The sequence below is a fragment of the Oncorhynchus mykiss genome, chromosome 6, assembly GCF_013265735.2.
Source record: "Oncorhynchus mykiss isolate Arlee chromosome 6, USDA_OmykA_1.1, whole genome shotgun sequence".
Classification (NCBI taxonomy): domain Eukaryota; kingdom Metazoa; phylum Chordata; class Actinopteri; order Salmoniformes; family Salmonidae; genus Oncorhynchus; species Oncorhynchus mykiss.
The window spans coordinates 35,172,750-35,192,600 of NC_048570.1; the positions used below are offsets into that span (position 1 = coordinate 35,172,750).

The 19,851-nt window shown below is 45.9% G+C and overlaps 1 protein-coding gene across 8 annotated transcripts in view; it reads left to right on the forward strand.

The window, feature by feature from the left end:
- LOC110525840 (autism susceptibility gene 2 protein) overlaps positions 1–19,851 on the forward strand; it is a 416,464-nt gene that overhangs the window by 387,765 nt on the left and 8,848 nt on the right. For 7 of the 8 annotated variants that reach the window (XM_036979972.1, XM_036979971.1, XM_036979976.1 and 4 more), the window contains 8 exons: positions 9,835–10,261; positions 11,139–11,392; positions 12,582–12,841; positions 16,323–16,373; positions 16,564–16,659; positions 17,869–17,940; positions 18,091–18,120; positions 18,756–18,827. In XM_036979972.1, the coding sequence (XP_036835867.1) occupies positions 9,835–10,261; positions 11,139–11,392; positions 12,582–12,841; positions 16,323–16,373; positions 16,564–16,659; positions 17,869–17,940; positions 18,091–18,120; positions 18,756–18,827 (1,262 nt within the window). Of the gene's footprint in view, positions 1–9,834; positions 10,262–11,138; positions 11,393–12,315; positions 12,477–12,581; positions 12,842–16,322; positions 16,374–16,563; positions 16,660–17,868; positions 17,941–18,090; positions 18,121–18,755; positions 18,828–19,851 lie in introns of all 8 variants that reach the window. The other variant, XM_036979978.1, reaches the window with a different exon arrangement.

Genomic DNA, 19,851 nt, shown 5'->3' on the forward strand with positions numbered 1-19,851 from the left:
ACGAAACTCGATCTTGCAGAAAGTATTTATCCTACCCCTTCATGGTTCTGAAAAGCTATGGCGGCAAAACGTCAAAACATTGAATGATGTATGACAACTGGTGGAGAGTTGTCAACCTCCCAATTGTTGCTTTGTTTTGGGGGTGGAGAGGGGAGAACAGTTAGGCTATTTACTGAAATGAGTGGAGAAGAAAAACATGTAGGCTCTTTCAGCTCCCTGTCATGCCACTTGGGATCTGTTGAATGATTTTCATTCAGCCATTTCCTTCCATTGAGAAGTACTCAGTTAGTCACTGAAATATAATATCACATCCACTTAGTGACGTGGGCTCGTTGCAGGTTCATGCTTGAACTGACGCTGGAGAGTACCTTTATTTACATTTCCCGAATCCCCAGAAGAAACGTATCTGACAAACACATCTCTGCTGAGACTTGAAGCTTGAAGATGATGTTTTTTCTCTCTCTTCATTTCTCTGTCCTGTTTTTACCTCGCTTCTCTGTGGCTTGTAAACCATGCTGGCGGTCCTAATGGAGGATGCTTTCCGCCAGGGCAACAAAGCAGTTTTGTTGAAAATGTTAAGGCATTATGCAAGCCTAAATAAATCTGCCACGCTGCTAAAGAAGTACAGCCCGCATAGAGCTCTGTTGTGCCCTGTAGAGAGACTGAAAAGGTCTAGAAGGTATCAGAGAGGCGGGAGGCTTGGTTGGGGAGGCTTGGTTGGTTGGTTGTCTCTCTCCACTGCACCATGATGGGGAACAGGAGTCCGGAGCCTTTATTAGAAGTGGCAGGCGTTGTCTCCAGTCATCTAGATAATTGCGGCGCTGCGTCCGCTCCTGTAATCAATCGAGACAGCTGCCGCTGCTGCGTTCGAGTCCAGTGGGCAAGCGTGTCGTGCTAATTAATGGAATGATAAGGCCAGTGCGCTCAGCTCAGAGCCGCACCGCACATCACAAACAACTTCCGGAGATGTTTTTTTTCTCTCTCTCTCTCTCTCTCTCTCTCTCTGTTTAATTCACCCTTGAAGTTGATAGCTGTTCCTCCCGCTGTATGTCTGTCCACACGTTCCCCAGGGCAACTGCCTTAGTCAGGGGTCAACGGCTGTGAAAGGGGACACATTCCAGGCTGCGGGGGGTGGCCTGTGTGTGTCAGATGAGCCATTAGAACTTGAGCTTTATGTGGAAAGGCTCAAAGATGTCATCCGCCTTTTTTCTTCAGGAAGTCTCAGTGGCACTGACCTCAAACGACCCGAGGGTGTTCATATGGGCCTGGGAGTGATTGGCACGCTGAAGCACGTGGCCACTCTGCAACAAAGCAGTACCGTGGGGGTAAACCCTGCTGGGTTTTGGGGTAGGAAAGGGGGTTGAGGGAATCACAATTTCATTGTGACCAGAGCTTTTTAATGGTTTAGCCACCACTGAAGCACATGGCTTGTACCAGATTTTGGCTAGTCGGCACATACAGGCATCCATATTTAACGCCTGCTAATCTGAATCTGCACCATCCCCTTCAACAGCAATCACATGTGCCACAGGAGACGATGACATATGCCTGTTGCCACATATAGCCATATGGGTTTGAATCCAGAAACAGAGACACTGATTCATACCAGACGGGGCTGCCAGCCCAGCTCTTCCAAATGAACATTAGGTGCTCACAATTGATGTGCAGGCTTTGACAGTAAACGTGTTACAGCTTAACACCCATCCTATTCTGTTGCCATTCGAGTTCTTTTGTCAGCTGCAATGGAAAGAACTAATTGAAACACGCCAGCTGTCCCCACTTTCTAGATATCTTGGCTGCCTCTCCCTGTTCATTTCCCATTAACATCTCTGAGTAATTTCACAAAGCATTGCCTTGGCCTCCCGCTAAATGCCATTCCAAACGCTCCCAGGCAGATGAAATAGTGTGAGGAGGGGAAAACTGACCATCGCAAATTTTGCTGTGATTTGATTATCAACATGACGACTTGCCGCTACTCGACGAGCCAGTCTCCCATTCATTCATTATCCTCCAAAATTATTTAGATCAAATCACTGCCTCTTTTTCTCTTCTTGTTACCCAGAATGCCTCGCAGGCAGGCAGGCCGGCGGCAATGAGGTATTGATTCCAAGACTCCATTTAGTTTTCTGTCTCCTGCCATTATCTGTTTTAGTCATCATCCACAGCCACTCAGTCAGTCGTGAGCTAGAGCTAGCTAGGCCTTGGCGTGCACAGACAGACACTGGAGAGATTAAAAAGAAAAAAGAAAACCAAGAAGCCTGGTTCTACTGAGAAACAGGAGAGTTTCCTATTGAACAGAGCCAAGCTGGAAGGGAGAGCAAGGTGGAGCGTGTCCTACAGTACTGTCTGCATCCTCCAACTTTTTCAGGAGACTCCTCGTTTCATGTATTTACTCGCATCTTTTTTTTTTAGATATCCTCTTTCTGTGAGCATCCCTGACTGTTTATGTTTCGGCCAGGCGATGATGTAATGTGAGCGAACCGCAGCGTTTGCCTTGTCAATGAGAACTGCTGGCGGGCGAGGTGACTGTGGTGGCGCGGGGTGGCTTGGATCTTCTCTCTTTTTCTCTCAGCGCCTGGCTGCAATGGCCTCTGGGCATGTTGCAGATTTTTTGCGTAATCCCAATGTCTAATCTTAAAACTGCATTTGCATGCAGGTTTGTTTCCTCCCGCCCTGGGTTGTACTGGACTGCAGGCCAGTGGTGGCTGTGGTGGCCAGGTTATTCATACAACTCTCTGATTTGCATGATGGATGGTTTTGTGGCAACCCAATTAGGACAGGTTTTAGATCTCTGATCCAGAGGGACTTTGGGTTCGTTTGCAGGTGGCCACATCCCTGGTGTGCCTGAAATAAATAGCAAAGCATTGACAATGGATTCTCTTCCATACTTTGCAAGTCACCCTGCATTTGGGTATCTAGTAAAGTAAACAAAGACATATGCAAAAATAGTAATTATATGCGCACACAGTAGAACTGCTTTGGTTCTCAATGGTCTGTTCTTGTTTCATTCAAATCCTCTCGAATTGTTTATTGTCATACACAACCTCTTATTCCCAACCTATTCTCCCCAAGGGGCAAAATGGTTCATGTGAAGTAGGTCATGCACAACCTGCATTTATTTGACATGTAAAACATCCCAGCCTCATCAACTATCAGTCAATCTACTCAGAGTAACCTAATGGTCTCTGTGAGGAGAAACGGTGTTGTCATGATCATGATGGACCACCTTGTCCTTTATTGATGGCCCGGGTTGCTGGCAGCACAGACCGTCTAGCCTCCCTGTGTCTTTCTGTCAGTGTAGAGGGACAGGATGGAGAGTGAAGAGGAGTGGAGATTCCTGCATCACAAATGGCACCCTATTCCTGGTGGCCAGCTCTCCAGATGTTCCAGGGGCACAGAGGGTCAGATGTGAAGGGTATCAGAGACAGGAGCAACAACACGGGTCACAGAGGTCACACACGTCCCCGATGGACACATCAGTCATCGAGGGGGCGTCCCTTGGCCTGTCGTCAGTCTGGTGTCCCCTCCTCCCTCCCTCCATCCCTCCCTTTATTGCTCCCTCCATTCATCCACCCCCCCCCCCCCCATCCATAATCTCCTCCCTCCATCCCTCCCTTCAGTGCCACACCAGGCACGTGTACATAAGGGCTAAATCCCCAGAGTACACAGGCCACAGGAACGACTTTTAAAAAGATCAATAGTGGCCTGAAATGTCATCTGGTGAACAGTGATGCCAACACTCCCCAAGGGAGTGTCACTGTCAACTCGTGCACTAACTGGGCCTGGGAGGTTCACAGGAGGGCTGTCCTCATCCTGGCTCTATCTCCATCTGTTGCCATGTTGTATCATGCATGACAGGTTGTTTTTGTGGCATTTTTGTTTTTCCTCCCCATTTTCATGGCCTAATTTGAATGACTGTCTATGATGTTTTAGAACAGCTCAACTTTCCTACTGTATAAAGGTGTGGGATTTTCCAGGAAAATAACATGTTGTCCTGAGAGAAAAGGGCAAAGTGAAAACCTGACAGCTGTGATTGACTGTGGAAATACTGTTGACAGTCGCCAGGTTCAGTTGCGAGGAGAGCTGTTAGTTGCTTTGGGCGGTGACAGTGTTACCAGTTGAAATCTTCTTGTAACCGCATTAAGCCCTGTGATGAAACATGTCAGAGAAGACTTCCTGTCACTTGGATACCACCAGGCCTTCTGTTTAGCTTCAGACAGAAAGAAAATCTAGAGTTGTTATGGGATTTGTACATTCTCAGCAATAACAAACAAGGTTTTCCTTTCATTGTTCACTTCTCATGTCTGTTTGTTTGTTGTAGGGGGATTGTGTATATAGCTATGAATTTACAAGGGCATTTCAGAACTTCAAGGCATATGCCCAACACAGTATGAAGCAGATAGAAGCTGAGAGCCATACATTTGAAGTCAGAAGTTTACATACACTTTAGCCAAATACATTAAAACTCAGTTTTTCACAATTCCTGACATTTAATCCCAGGAAAAATGCCCTGTCTTAGGTCAGTTAGGATCACCACTTTATTTTAAGAATGTGAAATGTCAGAATAATAGTAGAGAGAAGATTTATTTCAGCTTTTGCACACACTCAATTAGTATTTGGTAGAATTGCCTTTGAAATGTTTAACTTGGGTCAAACATTTCGGGTAGCCTTCTACAAGCGTCCCACAATAAGTTGTCCCATTCCTCCTGACAGAGCTGGTGTAACTGAGTCAGGTTTGTAGGCCTTGTAGACATGTATTTTCAGTTCTGCCCATACATTTTCTATGGGATTGAGGTCAGGGCTTTGTGATGGCCACTCCAATACTTTGACTTTGTTGTCCTTTAGCCATTTTGCCACAACTTTGGAAGTATGCTTGGGGTCATTGTCCATTTGGAAGATCCATTTGCGACCAAGCTTTAACTTCCTGACTGATGTCTTGAGATCCACATCATTTTCCGACCTCATGATGCCATCTATTTTGTGAAGTGCACTAGCCCCTCCTGCAGCAAAGCACCCCCACAACATGATGCTGCCACCCCCGTGCTTCACGGCTTCGGCTTACAAGCATCCCCCTTTTTCCTCCAAACATAACAATGGTCATTATAGCCAAACAGTTCTATTTTGTTTCATCAGACCAGAGGACATTTCTCCAAAAATTATGATCTTTGTCCCCATGTGCAGTTGCAAACCGTAGTCTGGCTTTTTTATGGCAGTTTTGGAGCAGTGGCTTCTTCCTTCCTGAGCGGCCTTTCAGGTTATGTCGATATAGGACTTGTTTTACTACGCTTTACCTGTTTCCTCCAGCACCTTCACAAGGTCCTTTGCTGTTGTTCTGGGATTGATTTGCACTTTTCGCACCAAAGTATGTTCATCTCTAGGAGACAGAACGCATCTCCTTCCTGAGCAGTATGACGGCTGCGTGGTCCCATGGTTTCTATACTTGCGTACTAATGTTTGTACAAATGAATGTGGTACCTTCAGGCATTTGGAAATTGCTTCCAAGGATGAACCAGACTTTTGGAGGTCTACAATGTTTTTCTGAGGTCTTCACTGATTTCTTTTGATTTTCCCATGATGTCAAGCAAAGAGGCACTGATTTTGAAGGTAGGCCTTGAAATACATCCACAGGTACACCTCCAATTGACTCAAATTATGTCAATTAGCCTATCAGAAGCTTCTAAAGCCATAGCATTTTCTGGAATTTTCCAAGCTGTTTAATTAAAGGCACAGTCAACTTAGTGCATGTAAACTTCTGACCCACTGGAATTGTGATACAGTGAATTATAAGTGAAATAATCTGTCTGTAAACAATTGTCCTAACCGACTTGCCAAAACTATAGTTTGTTAACAAGAAATGTATGGAGTGGTTGAAAAACAAGTTTTAATGACACCAACCTAAGTGTATGTAAACTTCTGACTTCAACTATGTATGATAGTATACCATTTTAGCAACAGCCCCTAGGCAGACCAGACAGTAGTAGGGGTTGTTATCTTCTTGCTCCTACTTGAGACGCAGATGTCTCAAGTAGGCACCTGGAAATGCAAATGCGCTACGCTAAATGCTAAATGTACTCGTTAAAACTCAAACGTTCATCAAAATACACATGCAGGGTATTGAATTAAAGCTACACTCGTTGTGAATCTAGCCAACAAGTCAGATTTTTAAAATGCTTTTCGGCGAAAGCATGAGAAGCTATTATCTGATAGCATGCAACACCCCAAAATGCCTGAATGCGACGTAAACAAAGATTTAGCGTAGCCGGCGCTACACAAAACGCAGAAATAAAATATAAAACATTCATTACCTTTGACGAGCTTCTTTCTTGGCACTCCTATATACTCCTATATACTCCTATATGCCATAAACATCACTATTGGGTCTTTTTTTCGATTAAATCGGTCCATATATACCCAAAATAGCCATCTATGGAAGCTGTGTAAATCAGAAAAAAACATTGTTTTAACACGCAGCGTCATTTTTTTAAATTAAAAAAGTCGACGATAAACTTTCACAAAACACTTCGAAATACTTTTGTAATCCAACTTTAGGTATTAGTAAACGTTTATAATCTATCAAAATGATTACAGGGCGATGTGTATTCAATAGCTCCTCGTCTTCAAATCAATGGCTGAAAATGTGCACTTCAAAACATCCTGGCGGAGACCGGAAGAAATGGAATCCAGTTAGTTGGATTTACCAACAAAAAACTCCCCGGATAATGACGACAATGGCGACATCGTGTGGAATCTGTAGGAATTGCATGCAGGTCCATAATTAATTTTGTGCCTTTTTAACAATCCATGAAAGTGACGCATGGATATTATTTTTAGCTTTCAGTGAGCAGTTTTTCTTGCGCTTTTCGATGAAACACACGATCTGTTATAGTCACAGCCGTGATTTAACCAGTTTTAGAAACGTCAGAGTGTTTTCTATCCACACATACTAATCATATGCATATACTATATTCCTGGCATGAGTAGCAGGACGCTGAAAAGTTGCGCGATTTTTAACAGAATGTTCGAAAAAGGAGGGGGTAGGATGAAGAGGTTATGTCACCATCTTGCCTTAAACATTGATTTTGAATCAGATCCTGGTGCCCTTCATTAGAATGAGAAGGTAAATGGCAGCCCTGGCTGTGTGTATGCTTGCGTGGGAGCATGGTTGTGTGTATCTGTGTGTGTGCATGCATGTGTGAAGTGGACTCCCCCCCCCCCCCCCCCTCGGCCTGGTCTAGTCTGGCGAACCGTTTTAATGAGGAGATTGAGAGTCTCCCCCCGCCTCCATTACAACCCATTATAATCATCATTAAGATAACCCACCACCACTCATTGTGTTCTCAGTGTCACAGCTTCAGCCGTCCTAGTGGCTCAACTCTGGTAGCAACACTGCTGCCTTCAGTTCCTCCACAATGTGTCTAGGAAAGAGAGGGGTTTCCACGGCAACATCAGTGAAGGGTGACATTTCAACAGAGAATTATTTGCCTTTCACTCTCTCTCTCTCTCTCCCTCTCTCTCTGAGACAAGGCCCCCACCCAGACAAGGCATCATATTCCAAACTCTTTTTTTATAATAAAGCCGTATTATTATAACCAGACCTGAATTCATTAGGAAAGTCGTGACACCTTTGCCTCCCCCGTTGCTCCTGTAAAGTTGAAGGGGGAACGTGTTTAAAATCGCCATACAGCATTTTATTACCTTTTATGGGCGTTTGAATCCTTGGACGATTAAGCGGATTCTAATAAGCCCTGGATATTCTATTAGGAGTCTATCTGCTCTGAGGCTCTGAGCTGAGAGGAGCTGAGCTCTCACTGGCTGCTAAAGGCTGGAGACTAGCTCTCCCTGGCTGCTAAAGGCTGGAGACTAGCTCTCACTGGATGCTGAAGGCTGGAGACTAGCTCTCACTGGATGCTGAAGGCTGGAGACTAGCTCTCACTGGATGCTGAAGGCTGGAGGCTAGCTCTCACTGGCTGCTAAAGGCTGGAGGCTAGCTCTCACTGGCTGCTAAAGGCTGGAGGCTAGCTCTCACTGGCTGCTAAAGGCTGGAAGCTAGCTCTCACTGGCTGCTAAAGGCTGGAAGCTAGCTCTCACTGGCTGCTAAAGGCTGGAGGCTAGCTCTCACTGGCTGCTAAAGGCTGGAGGCTAACTCTCACTGGCTGCTAAAGGCTGGAGGCTAACTCTCACTGACTGCTAAAGGCTGGAGGCTAGCTCTCACTGGCTGCTAAAGGCTGGAGGCTAGCTCTCACTGGCTGCTAAAGGCTGGAGGCTAACTCTCACTGACTTCTAAAGGCTGGAGGCTAACTCTCACTGACTGCTAAAGGCTGGAGTCTAGCTCTCACTGGCTGCTAAAGGCTGGAGGCTAGCTCTCACTGGCTGCTAAAGGCTGGAGGCTAACTCTCACTGGCTGCTAAAGGCTGGAGGCTAACTCACTGGCTGCTAAAGGCTGGAGGCTAGCTCCCACTGGCTGCTAAAGGCTGGAGGCTAGCTCTCACTGACTGCTAAAGGCTGGAGGCTAACTCTCACTGGCTGCTAAAAGCTGGAGGCTAACTTTCACTGGCTGCTAAAGGCTGGAGGCTAACTCTCACTGGCTGCTAAAGGCTGGAGGCTAGCTCTCACTGGCTGCTAAAGGCTGGAGGCTAACTTTCACTGGCTGCTAAAGGCTGGAGGCTAACTCTCACTGGCTGCTTGCTGCAGGGCTGTGCTGCGCCCATGGAGCTGTTTAATTGAGGCTCTAGTAAGCCTTCTTGAATCCGCTGCATTAGAAGCAGAGATTAGAGATGCTTAAAGGTCCATTCTCTCCTTGGCTCTTCTCTCCCTCTATCTTGATCTGTCACTCTCAATTTGCTCCTTTCATATTTGTTCTGTGATATTTCTATATTCAGAGGGATTCCACTTGCTCCTTGCTGCTTTGCTAATTTGAAACGTATATTTTAGGTTTACCGCTGCTACCACTGTCTTGTTTAGTAATATTGTATCCACCCTGCGCGTTTAAATGTAGCTAGCTGACTGTGGTGAAATATGCCATTATCACTACTACCACTTGTTCTGTCATCCACCATTTTCTCCAGCAGTGCTTTTTTGTCAGTAGATTCCGATTAAATTCTCCTTGAGCTGTATATTTCTTTTTGTGGTATTAGTTATTTCGTAGAAACATTATAACCCATTAAAATGTTGTGCTCTCGGTACTGATCAGGGCAGTTCTATGGAATGCTCTTCATTATAAAAGCTCCTTGTCTTCCCAGGCACCCAGATGAATTGGCTGTGATGAAGTGGCTGGCTGGGTTCAAAGTGCTTGGCTACAGCTTTAGAAATCCCTTGAAAGATCTGGGGGAGGGAGAAGCAAAAAGTCCATGATAAGGGGCAATGATCTCTTTTCACAGCACAATTGAAACATAATTATTTCATGCCCGATTGTGTGCTCAGCAAAGCCCTGAATAGGAGCGGCATTTAACTTTAATTAGGTGTGATTTATTCATACTGACTGGATCGCTCGCAGAAATTTGATCATCTGATTATAGTCAAGCATGAAAATGACCTGATTAAACACTTCATGAAACGGGGAAAGAAACGGGGAACCTTGGGTAGAAGAAGTGAAGAGGCAGTAAGGTGAGGGAGAGAGTCGCAGGGGAGGCAGCTATTGGCTTAGCTCTGTCTTCTGGACCTACATACCACACATAGTTCTCCATAACTGTTAAACAGACATTTCTCCAAGCTTTTTCCTTTCACCAGGCAATGGTGAACCGTACTAAGAAATGGGTTGAATTCTAATAAGGGGAACATTTTCAATTGTTATGGTGGATGCTTACCAACACGTTTGTTGTTTATTTGTCTATGCAGGTGTGTCAACGAATGAGAATCCCGAGTCCAAGACTGTCAGCTCGGCCAAAGTCTCTGGGCTCCAGCGTAGCCAGGAGCAGAGTAACGAGGTGTCCTTCGCCCCGCCCGTGTCCAGCCCCACCCCGGCCTCCCCGCCTTCGGGCTCCCCTGCCCCTGCTGCCACTGCGGCAGGCCCCCCTCAGCCCCTCCCCAAGGCGCAGCTCACCTCCCCGCCCCCCCTCCTCATCAAGAGAGAGTCAGATCGGGTGCCGCCCATCCCCAGATTCCCCACCCCTCCCCTGCTGAGGGCCCAGCCCCACCCTCTCCAGGAGCACCGGGTCCCCGTCTCGCTCCCTCCCCCCCAGCACCAACACCACGCCAGGCCTCTCATCAGCCACCAAGTGCACCAGCATCACCCGCTGCATTACAACAGCCTGCACGACATCAGGTACAGTAGGACACCATCTGATCCATATGCTCTGAATCTGTTTAGTTATGTCTGATCCGTATGCTCTGGGTCTGTTTACTTATGTCTGATCCGTATGCTCCGAGTCTGTTTAGTTATGTCTGATCTGTATGCTCTGGGTCTGTTTAGTAATGTCAGATCATTATGCTCTGGGTCTGTTTAGTTATGCCTAGCATTCTTCTTATGCTTTATGCCATGTGTCAAACTCATTCCACAGAGGCCTAGTAGCTGCGGGTTTCTGCTCCACCCTTGTACTTGATTGATGAATTAAGAATTAGAATTAGAAAGGTTGTCTTGGTCTTGATTGAAAGGAAAACCCGCAGACACTAGGCCCTCCGTGGAATGACTTTGACACCCCTGCTTTATGCCTTGCTGATATGATATAATTAAGCAATAAGGCACGAGGGGGTGTGGTATATGACCAATATACCACGGCTAAGGGCTGTTCTTAGGCACGAAGCATCGCGGACACAGCCCTTAGCCGTGGTATATTGTTCATATACCACAAACCCCCGAGGTACCTTATTGCTATTATAAAATGGTTATCAACGTAATTAGAACAGTAAAAATAAATGTTTTTTCATACCCGTGGTATATGGTCTGATATACCACGGCTGTCAGCCAATCATCATTCATGGCTCGAACCACCCAGTTTACAATATGATACAATTCCTTTTATATTGTCTACTCAAGTGGAAATTCAGGTCAGCACATCACATTATATACACATATTCTCAGCATTTACAGATGCAGCTTCCAGTCATGTAATAAACCAACACAAATTCACTGAATACACAATCTATAACTCATTGCTGACAAGGTTTTTCTCTCTCTGTCTTCTCTAACATTACATTCACAGCGGCGGCAGTGCAGGCCTCCCCAAACACCACCACCTGCCCCCCTCTCCCCACCACCTGAGTGGCCTCCCCTCCTCCACCCCGGCCCTGCCCCTGTCCATAGCCAACCTTTCGACCTCGCACTATTCCTCCCTGCGAAGCCCGGCCCATCGCCATCCGGCCATGTTCGCAACCCCCGCCACACTTCCGCCACCTCCGACCTTACCCACCAACAGCCTTGTGGTCCCTGGGCACCCCGCTGGCACCCCCTACCCAGGTAACACTGCCCTCCTGACCGCTCTGGCATCAAGGCTAGTCTGTCTCTAACATTAAGTAGCAATTCAGCCAAAGGAACAATCTTATATTGTGATTTCCAAGTCAATTGTTGCAGAAATAAATGTAAACCCAACTGTACAGTACAAGCTTCCAAGTACAGAGGGAATAAATGAAGTGATTTATGTAACATTAAGTAGACGTTAACATGCCAGGTTACATGGTTCTGTAACAAGCGCTGTAACCATTCAATTCTAATTGGATGATGTGGTAAGTGAACTCATTTATTACAATTTCACATGCACCAACAGAGGGAACAATGGTTAGATAGAAGACTATTAAATAATCCCATTACAAATTATAAAGGGTTCTGAAACATATTGATGCCCCTCCATGTTACTTCAACAGTGGTAGAGATTTCTAAACCCAAACAATATTAGCCTGCATTTGTCGACACGGCACCCCTTTGTTAGTTCTGTTTTAGTCGTCTGGGTTTGGAGGGAAATGCCAGAGGATCTTTTCACCCACCTCCACACTGCATGCGGTCAACTAACTGTTCTCTTATGCCAGGTCAGGGGGAGGTCACGTTAGATAAGACTTGAGCGAAATGACGTAAGACTTTCATATTAAAGCTGCCCTTTTGTTCTTCTACTGTGTAAATGCTGTAATGTTTACATTGTATTGAAATATGTCAAATGTAGACAAATTGTATCTTTATATGACTTTGTCTCTGAATAAGCTAAATGATTGTTTGTTGTCAATTATTCTTTATTGATACTATTTCAATGTTTATTGTACTGTAATAGACGATTAAAGTAATAGCACTAGGAGTAGCTAGAATTTGTAGCATTGACATCTAAGACAGAGTGGAGGGAGAGTCTCTTGTGTTTTCTGCTGAGGTGACTCTTGGTTCTCTCTTGTCTTTAGATACCAGCCTGTTGATATCATTCAACCAACCAATCATGTATTGCCAGCCTCATTCGGGGATTCTGATTGGCACATTGTCACAGGCAACTCTCTTACCGCCACCAATGAGTCCTCACGTAGAAAACCCTCACAGCATGAGCTGGAGAAACAGAGAATGCCAGGTGACTATTCTTTCTTCTCTTCTACCCGTTGTTAAAACTGACTGGCGTCCGTGCCTTTCTTGTGTCTCCCTTTCCCCCCCCTTTTCTCGCTCTCCTTTCTTACAGAGCATGACCTCCTGCGGCAGGAGCTGAATAACCGCTTCCTGGTTCAGAGTTCAGAGGGGCGGAGCCGGGGGCCGTCCTCCGCGGGGTCCCCGCTGGCCCCTGTGTCACTCCTGAGGGGAGCGTTTCACCAACACCAGCACATGCATCAGCACCAACACACCCACCAGCACACCTTCACGCCCTTCCCGCCCAGTCTGCCCCCGGCCGCCATCATTACTCCGCCCACCGCACCCCCCATGGTGCGAACCCCAGCCAGAAATGTGAGGATAAGTAAAGCTCCCATATACAGTACCTCAACCCCCCCCTATTCCTTGTCCCCCAAATCTCCAAACGACTCCCCTGGTCGCCCTCCTCCAGTACCACCCCCCCCCCCCCCCCCCCCCCCCCCCCCCCCGACTGATAGGGCCAGAGCCTACCCTCCTTCCCCACCCAACATGTTACAGTGACACTGTAACAGTGTGTTTTTACTGAGGGCTGAGAAATAGGAGGCAGGGGCATAATCCTCACTACAACCCCATAATGAGTAGTCTCCCCTCCAACAGTACACATGTTTGTAGTGGTTCATCCTCAATGCTGAAACCAGACCTAACTCACAGACTGCTGCTACATATAATACTAGACGTTATGCTTTGGGACCAGAGTTTTACATGTGGATTAGCCTGTATAGATGGCCCCAAGCTTCATTGCTTTACAATGCACAGAGGCTCACAATATGCCCCTTTTCCTTTCCACCACAAGGAAGCTTGCAGAAGCCATGCCGTTCAATGTACGTCAGTACAGTTGATTCAATTTATTCATCATTCTCTCTCTGAACATGACATACATTTTGCCATTTCCATTTTTTTGCCCTGGAACAAAGGAGACCGATTGAAGGGAGTGTTTTCATTGTTTTCATATGGATGTGTTTTAAATGTTTTTGAATGTTCTGATTTCCCTGCACCGCAACAGAAACAAAAAGGGCCTTCCAACAGATGTGTGGCGTGACTGCGGTGCACTGGGGGCTTATGCTCAGCAATGACAAATTCAAAGCCTGTGGTTACACTCAATGACTTCATTCCAGATGAAAGGGAGTGACGTCATTCGGACTGTTTTGATAATGCATAATTGCTTCCGTGCCTTTTCAACCGCCATCAGGCAAGGCACCGGCATCGAGTCAGCCAAGGGCAAAACATTGGCAGCTCTAGATCGGAAAAATTTTCCCCGGAAAAGTTCTGAGTATTCATCCATCAATCATTTGGAATGCATGTAGCAATCTGAGAAACCCATTCAGACAGGACTCGCATTTGTGCCCTTTCAACATTAGCCTAATAGATACAATCCATCATGTCATGACCCCTGATTAAGAGTCTAGGGCCCATTTAGAGCACTGGGAGCTATTTGCTTTGTGGAATCTAACATGTCATAAACCCCAGGAAAAAGGCTTAGCTTATTTACAGTACATTACACAGCGATGTGAGAAGCAGTCAGGGAGACTGTTTAGTTTAGATTGTGTCTCTTAGTCAAAAAGCATGTGTAGGCTGCTGTTATCCTCCTCTGTCTGCAGCTGAGCCCTCCATTCCTCCAAATGTCAGCCGGACATTATTTATATGCATTGATATGCACTCTGTTTGAAGAGGAAAAGAACTGGAGTTATTTTGTCCGCTTGCTAATAGTGGTATTGTGTGGTGTGTGTGTGTGTGTGTGTGTGGCTGTGTGCGTTCACATCTGTATGTTGTGGCCGATGCATTGTTGTCACAATGGAATTTTAAGGCTGTTAATGTATTATGTTTCATTGAGACGGTTTTTACTTAACCCGTGTTGTTTTCTCTCTCTCTCTCTCTCTCTCTCTCCCTTCCCTCCAGTAGCATCGCTATTTCACTTCCATTTGACTGTTTAGAGAGGCACGAGTCATGTTGATGTTGTGGTTGTGTTTAGTGTTGGTCATGAAGTGTGCAGTTGGATCGCATTGGCCCAGCTGTGCTCACTTTGGAGTGCTCCATGTCATTCCAGCTACGTAACAGCCCTTGGCTAATAGCTGTAATTAATGAAATGATGAATCCTCTGTTTTTGTTTATTGTTCTACACCCTCAAGCAGGTGGCCTTGCCAAATGGCAACAGCGAGTGTCTATTTTCCCCTCTGTCTTCTTAGGGAAAAGGAACATCCTTAATTGTTTAAAGATGAATTATTGAGCTTTAATTATCCAAAGCTGTTTACAATAAACCTCTGACAGGGCCCCGTAAATTACAAAGAAGGAGTTTTATAGACAGCCATAAAGCCACCAGCGAGTGTTGCTCCCCCGGTGTAAAACATTAAACAGACCCGTGCTTCAGAAGGGGGGGGGGGAAGGGGAGCTGACCGGTTGAATGTGCTCGGAAGCTGCATCAGCATTTCCACTCAATAGGGTGTCTGTGTTTGATTTGGGCCAATTATCGCCCGCAAACACAAACACGCTGCCCGCCGCTGTGGCCGTTCTCTGCGGCTGGATGTTGAATGGCCCCGCTTCACTGGGAGGCCCAGCCCAGTTAGAGAGAGGAGCTGTGCCGAGTGTGTTGAGCGAGAAAAACCGCCTCCTTTCCCGTTTGTGTCGCAGGAGGGAGGCACACATACACACACACACACACACATTTCACTGATTCATGTGCAACCCATTTTTCTTTTTTATGTAAACCCAAACCAGCGGTGGCTTGCCAAGAAGGCTTTGTCAAAACACTTCCAAAAGTACATGCAAATGGTTTGTGTATTTACGGAATAGTAATAAGTTACTGTCCGTTGCAATTAGCCAGTTTCAAAATAGAGGAGCAGTATTGGCTTACATGAAGACATACATAATCTGATGCTGCATATGAGGCTATAGTCTTTCTGTTGAAATCCAAATGTCATTATTCTATTAGTCATAGGGTATGCTTCGGAAAAATGTTTCATTATATTCAACCATTTGAGGCTTCCAAAGTTATTTCAGTCTCATGCTGTACATGTCCAAAACGAGCTCTCTTGCATGGAAAACATAGTCTGCCCAATTCAATTTCCCCTATAAAAGACTTACTGTTCTTATACCCACAGTTATTTGATCTTACGCATAGAATATTGACATGTCTCTGCGATTTTCTTTCAAGTCTCTCTTTTGTCTCACACACTAAATTGACAACCCCCCTGTTAGTATATGTTTCTCTGTGTGCTCCGTTTCGATAACAGAGATCATTGTAAAAACCCTACATCTGTCACAGCCAATTAGATGAACATTTCTCCAAATGTTCCACCCAATAAGAATCATTACTCAATCTTCTCGTTTTACACTGGGGCCTTTTTGTAAGGTAAGGAGAGCTCCCCCCACCCAAGTATAGTACTGTATCTACACCTAATTCGATGGCTATTTTTCTGTGGTGCAGACGAATTGGAAAATCATGTCTCCCTAATCGTGGTAGTCCAGTTGATTAGTCATATCGCTGATGATTTTAACGCCATCTCCGTCTGCCGTTCGGCCGGCCAACCGCATGCTAAATGAGTCAAACTCATTACCCCAGAATGCTCAGTGTTTTCTTTAAGCCAGCTGCTGTCAAACGTGGGCTTATGATCTGACTGCTGTTGTTCTGAACTTCCTCTCTCCTGTGTTGTTGTATCACTGAATAGGTGTAATGAGTCCAAATTGTGTTTCACTGTATTCCTTTGATGGTCTTTGGTTCGTAGATGCAGACTTCCTGTTATTGTCATTGGTCAGTTTGGCATCACTGACGTATTACTGTCTTTTCCTTCTTTTTTTGCAGTTCGACAAATACGCTCCAAAACTGGACAGTCCATTCATTAGACATTCAAATGTAAGTAACCCTATTTATTCCTCTCCACCTCCATCACCATGCCCTCAGTATGTTTTCTATCAAATCTTTACTGTGGTTAGGTAGTTAGGTCATTTCTTCTGCTGCACGTGTTGAAGTATGTGTGGGGGTCGTCTCTATGTGTCTTGTTGTAATCTGTTTTAAGAGGTGGTTTTGTGTCTCCCCCATGTAGTTCTTCCCCTCCTACCCCCCCACAATGCCAGGCATGCCCCCGCTGCTCCCCCACTCAGGACCCTTCAGCTCACTGCAAGGAGCCTTCCAGCCCAAGGTTAGCCCCACAGACCTACACACACATGTATTGCAGACGCACACACATACAAAATACAGCACCTGCTTTTACTCATCCGCTCATCCATTGTGCGCACCCAGACATACACATGTATCCGCATTCGTTCCCTCACCCACACAGGACAAAAAAAACATACGCACAAATAAACCAGCACCCGGTTTTTCACAAACACACCCGCACTGGCAACTTACCATTCTCTCGATGTCTCACCCAAGAAATGAGGATAGAATCAGGGGGTCTGAATAGCACCAAAGCCTTACTTTTCATTCTGTGTACAGGGCAGCAGACAGCTGCGTTTGAATTGAACCGGCCTGATAAATCTGCTCCTGCTTCTTTTTTCCCAATAATGGACTATGCAAACAAGGCCTGTCTCTAAGCTGGCTGGGCCTGAGCCGCCAGCCACCGCGCCACGCTGCACTGTGCAGGGGGAGATAAGCAGCAGCCGCGTGTGTGTGTGTGTGTGTGTGTGTGTGTGTGTGTGTGTGTGTGTCGATCAGGGCCTGGCAGGCGCCCAATAGGCTCTGACCCTGTTGTAAGCCACCAATCAAAGCTGGCCTAAATCCCCTGGTCTTATTCCCCACAGGCTCTATTATGGAGGCCTTTTGTTGGCTGCCTCCAGATGGTTAGAGTGCAGTACAGTTAGCCCCCTCCATCCCTCCATTCACCACCTAAATCCCTACCCCCCCCCCCATCCGCTGGGCACCACTGAGCAGCAGGAGAGGGGTTGAAGGATAGAGGGGTTGAAGGGTGGTCTGGTGCTAGTGGTGGTCAGAGTACAGTACACCACCTTAATCCCCCCACTGAGGAGGTAGAAGGGTGACGGATGGAAGGTGTGGTGCTAGGGTTACAGGGATCACCTAGTACTCTGGGATGGATTACGATGGCGGATCTAGGCATTCTGGTTCTTCTAGACCTCAAAGATATCCTTTGCAGTCTGTTTCTGACACTGCACCGGAGCCCTTAAAGGAGTGCTAGCCATTGACGTCACGCACAGTTTCTAGCTGCAGAGACTCTTTGCCGTGAATCAATGCAGAAGAGCCAATGTTTTTGAGTGTGAACTGGTTTGCCCATGTTATGCTTCAGTCTGTGCAAAGTCCATATTTCCCACCATCTTTGTAACACTTTTGCTTTGCCTCTTTCTCTCCTCCATATCCCGCTCTCGTTCTATCTCTTTATCGTTTGTTTTAGTCCTCCAACCCCATAGACGTAGCCTCCCGCCCGGGGGCAGTACCTCACACACTCCTACAGAAGGACCCACGGGTTAGTAGACACAGGCCCCGGTTGTCCCTCGAAAGCACCAAGCACACACTTTTCTGTCAACAATAGAGATTCATTCAATTGATTTGGTTGTTGTTGATTGTTATGTCTGTGGGTTCATAATGGTTCAGTTTTTTTCTTATCTCGACGCAGGTATCAGATCCTTTCAGGACATCAGTCAGAGTAAGAGATGGTTTCATTTTCCTTTCATGCACTGTCAAATCAAGTACAGTACCATTGTGTCATAGCATTGAGTAAATTCTACAGTACCATCGTGTCATAGCATTGAGTAAATTCTACAGTACCATTGTGTCATAGCATTGAGTAAATTCTACAGTACCATCGTGTCATAGCATTGAGTAAATTCTACAGTACCATCGTGTCATAGCATTGAGTAAATTCTACAGAACCATAGTGTCATAGCATTGAGTAAATTCTACAGTACCATCGTGTCATAGCATTGAGTAAATTCTACAGTACCATCGTGTCATAGCATTGAGTAAATTCTACAGAACCATAGTGTCATAGCATTGAGTAAATTCTACAGTACCATCGTGTCATAGCATTGAGTAAATTCTACAGTACCATCGTGTCATAGCATTGAGTAAATTCTACAGTACCATCGTGTCATAGCATTGAGTAAATTCTACAGAACCATTGTGTCATAGCATTGAGTAAATTCTACAGTACCATCGTGTCATAGCATTGAGTAAATTCTACAGTACCATTGTGTCAAAGCATTGAGTAAATTCTACAGTACCATTGTGTCATAGCATTGAGGGTTTGGGTCTGACCTCGAGTCTTTTGCGTATTTCCAGAAACCTGGCAAGTGGTGTGCGGTGCACGTCCAGATCGCCTGGCAGATCTACCACCATCAGCAGAAGATGAAGGTGGGCCAGCTGTCTGTGTGTGTGTGTGTGTGTGTGTGTGTGTGTGTGTGTGTGTGTGTGTGTGTGTTTCTGTGTGTGTTTCTGTGTGTGTTTCTGTGTGTGTTTCTGTGTGTGTTTCTGTGTTTTCCTTTCCAGAGGATTCCTATTTTTCTGTATCTAGTTAAGCAGCGGACATTTTGGTTATGGCTTGGAAAACTCCTGTTGTCTCTGTCATGGTGTCACTGTCATAGGCACCCCGTCCTCATGGGGTTTAGTAGGCCTAATCAGCTTACCCTGGTGTTGTTATGACACAGTATGTGTTGGGGATCTAGTGGCATTATATATGTTGTCACCCCTGTCTGATCTCACACAGTGATTATAGTACTGATTATAGCAGATTACAAGTCCCTCCTTGAGCTATGACAGTGCTGGCATCAATTATTGTTAATTACTTACACATCCAAACACTGACAGTTCCTCTGTTTCTTTTCTTCCTCCTCTTACCTTTTCTTTATCTTTTTTTATTTCACCTCCTTTGTGTTCTGTCTCTCTCTCTCTCTCTCTCTCTCTCTCTCTCTCTCTCTCTCTCTGTCTCTCTCTCTCTCTCTCTCTCTCTCTCTCTGTCTCTCTCTGTCTCTCTCTCTCTCTCTCTCTCTCTCTCTCTCTCTCTCTCTCTCTCTCTCTCTCTCTCTCTCTCTCTCTCTCTCTCTGTCTCTCTCTCTCTCTCTCTGTCTCTCTCTCTCTCTCTCTCTCTCTCTCTCCCTCTCTCTCTCTCTCTCTCTCTCTGTCTCTCTCTCTCTCTCTCTGTCTCTCTCTCTCTCTCTCTGTCTCTCTCTCTCTGTCTCTCTCTCTCTCTCTCTGTCTCTCTCTCTCTCTCTCTCTCTCTCTGTCTCTCTCTCTCTCTCTCTGTCTCTCTCTCTCTCTCTCTCTGTCTCTCTCTCTCTCTCTCTCTGTCTCTCTCTCTCTCTCTCTCTGTCTCTCTCTGTCTCTCTCTCTCTCTCTCTCTGTCTCTCTCTCTCTGTCTCTCTCTCTCTCTCTCTGTCTC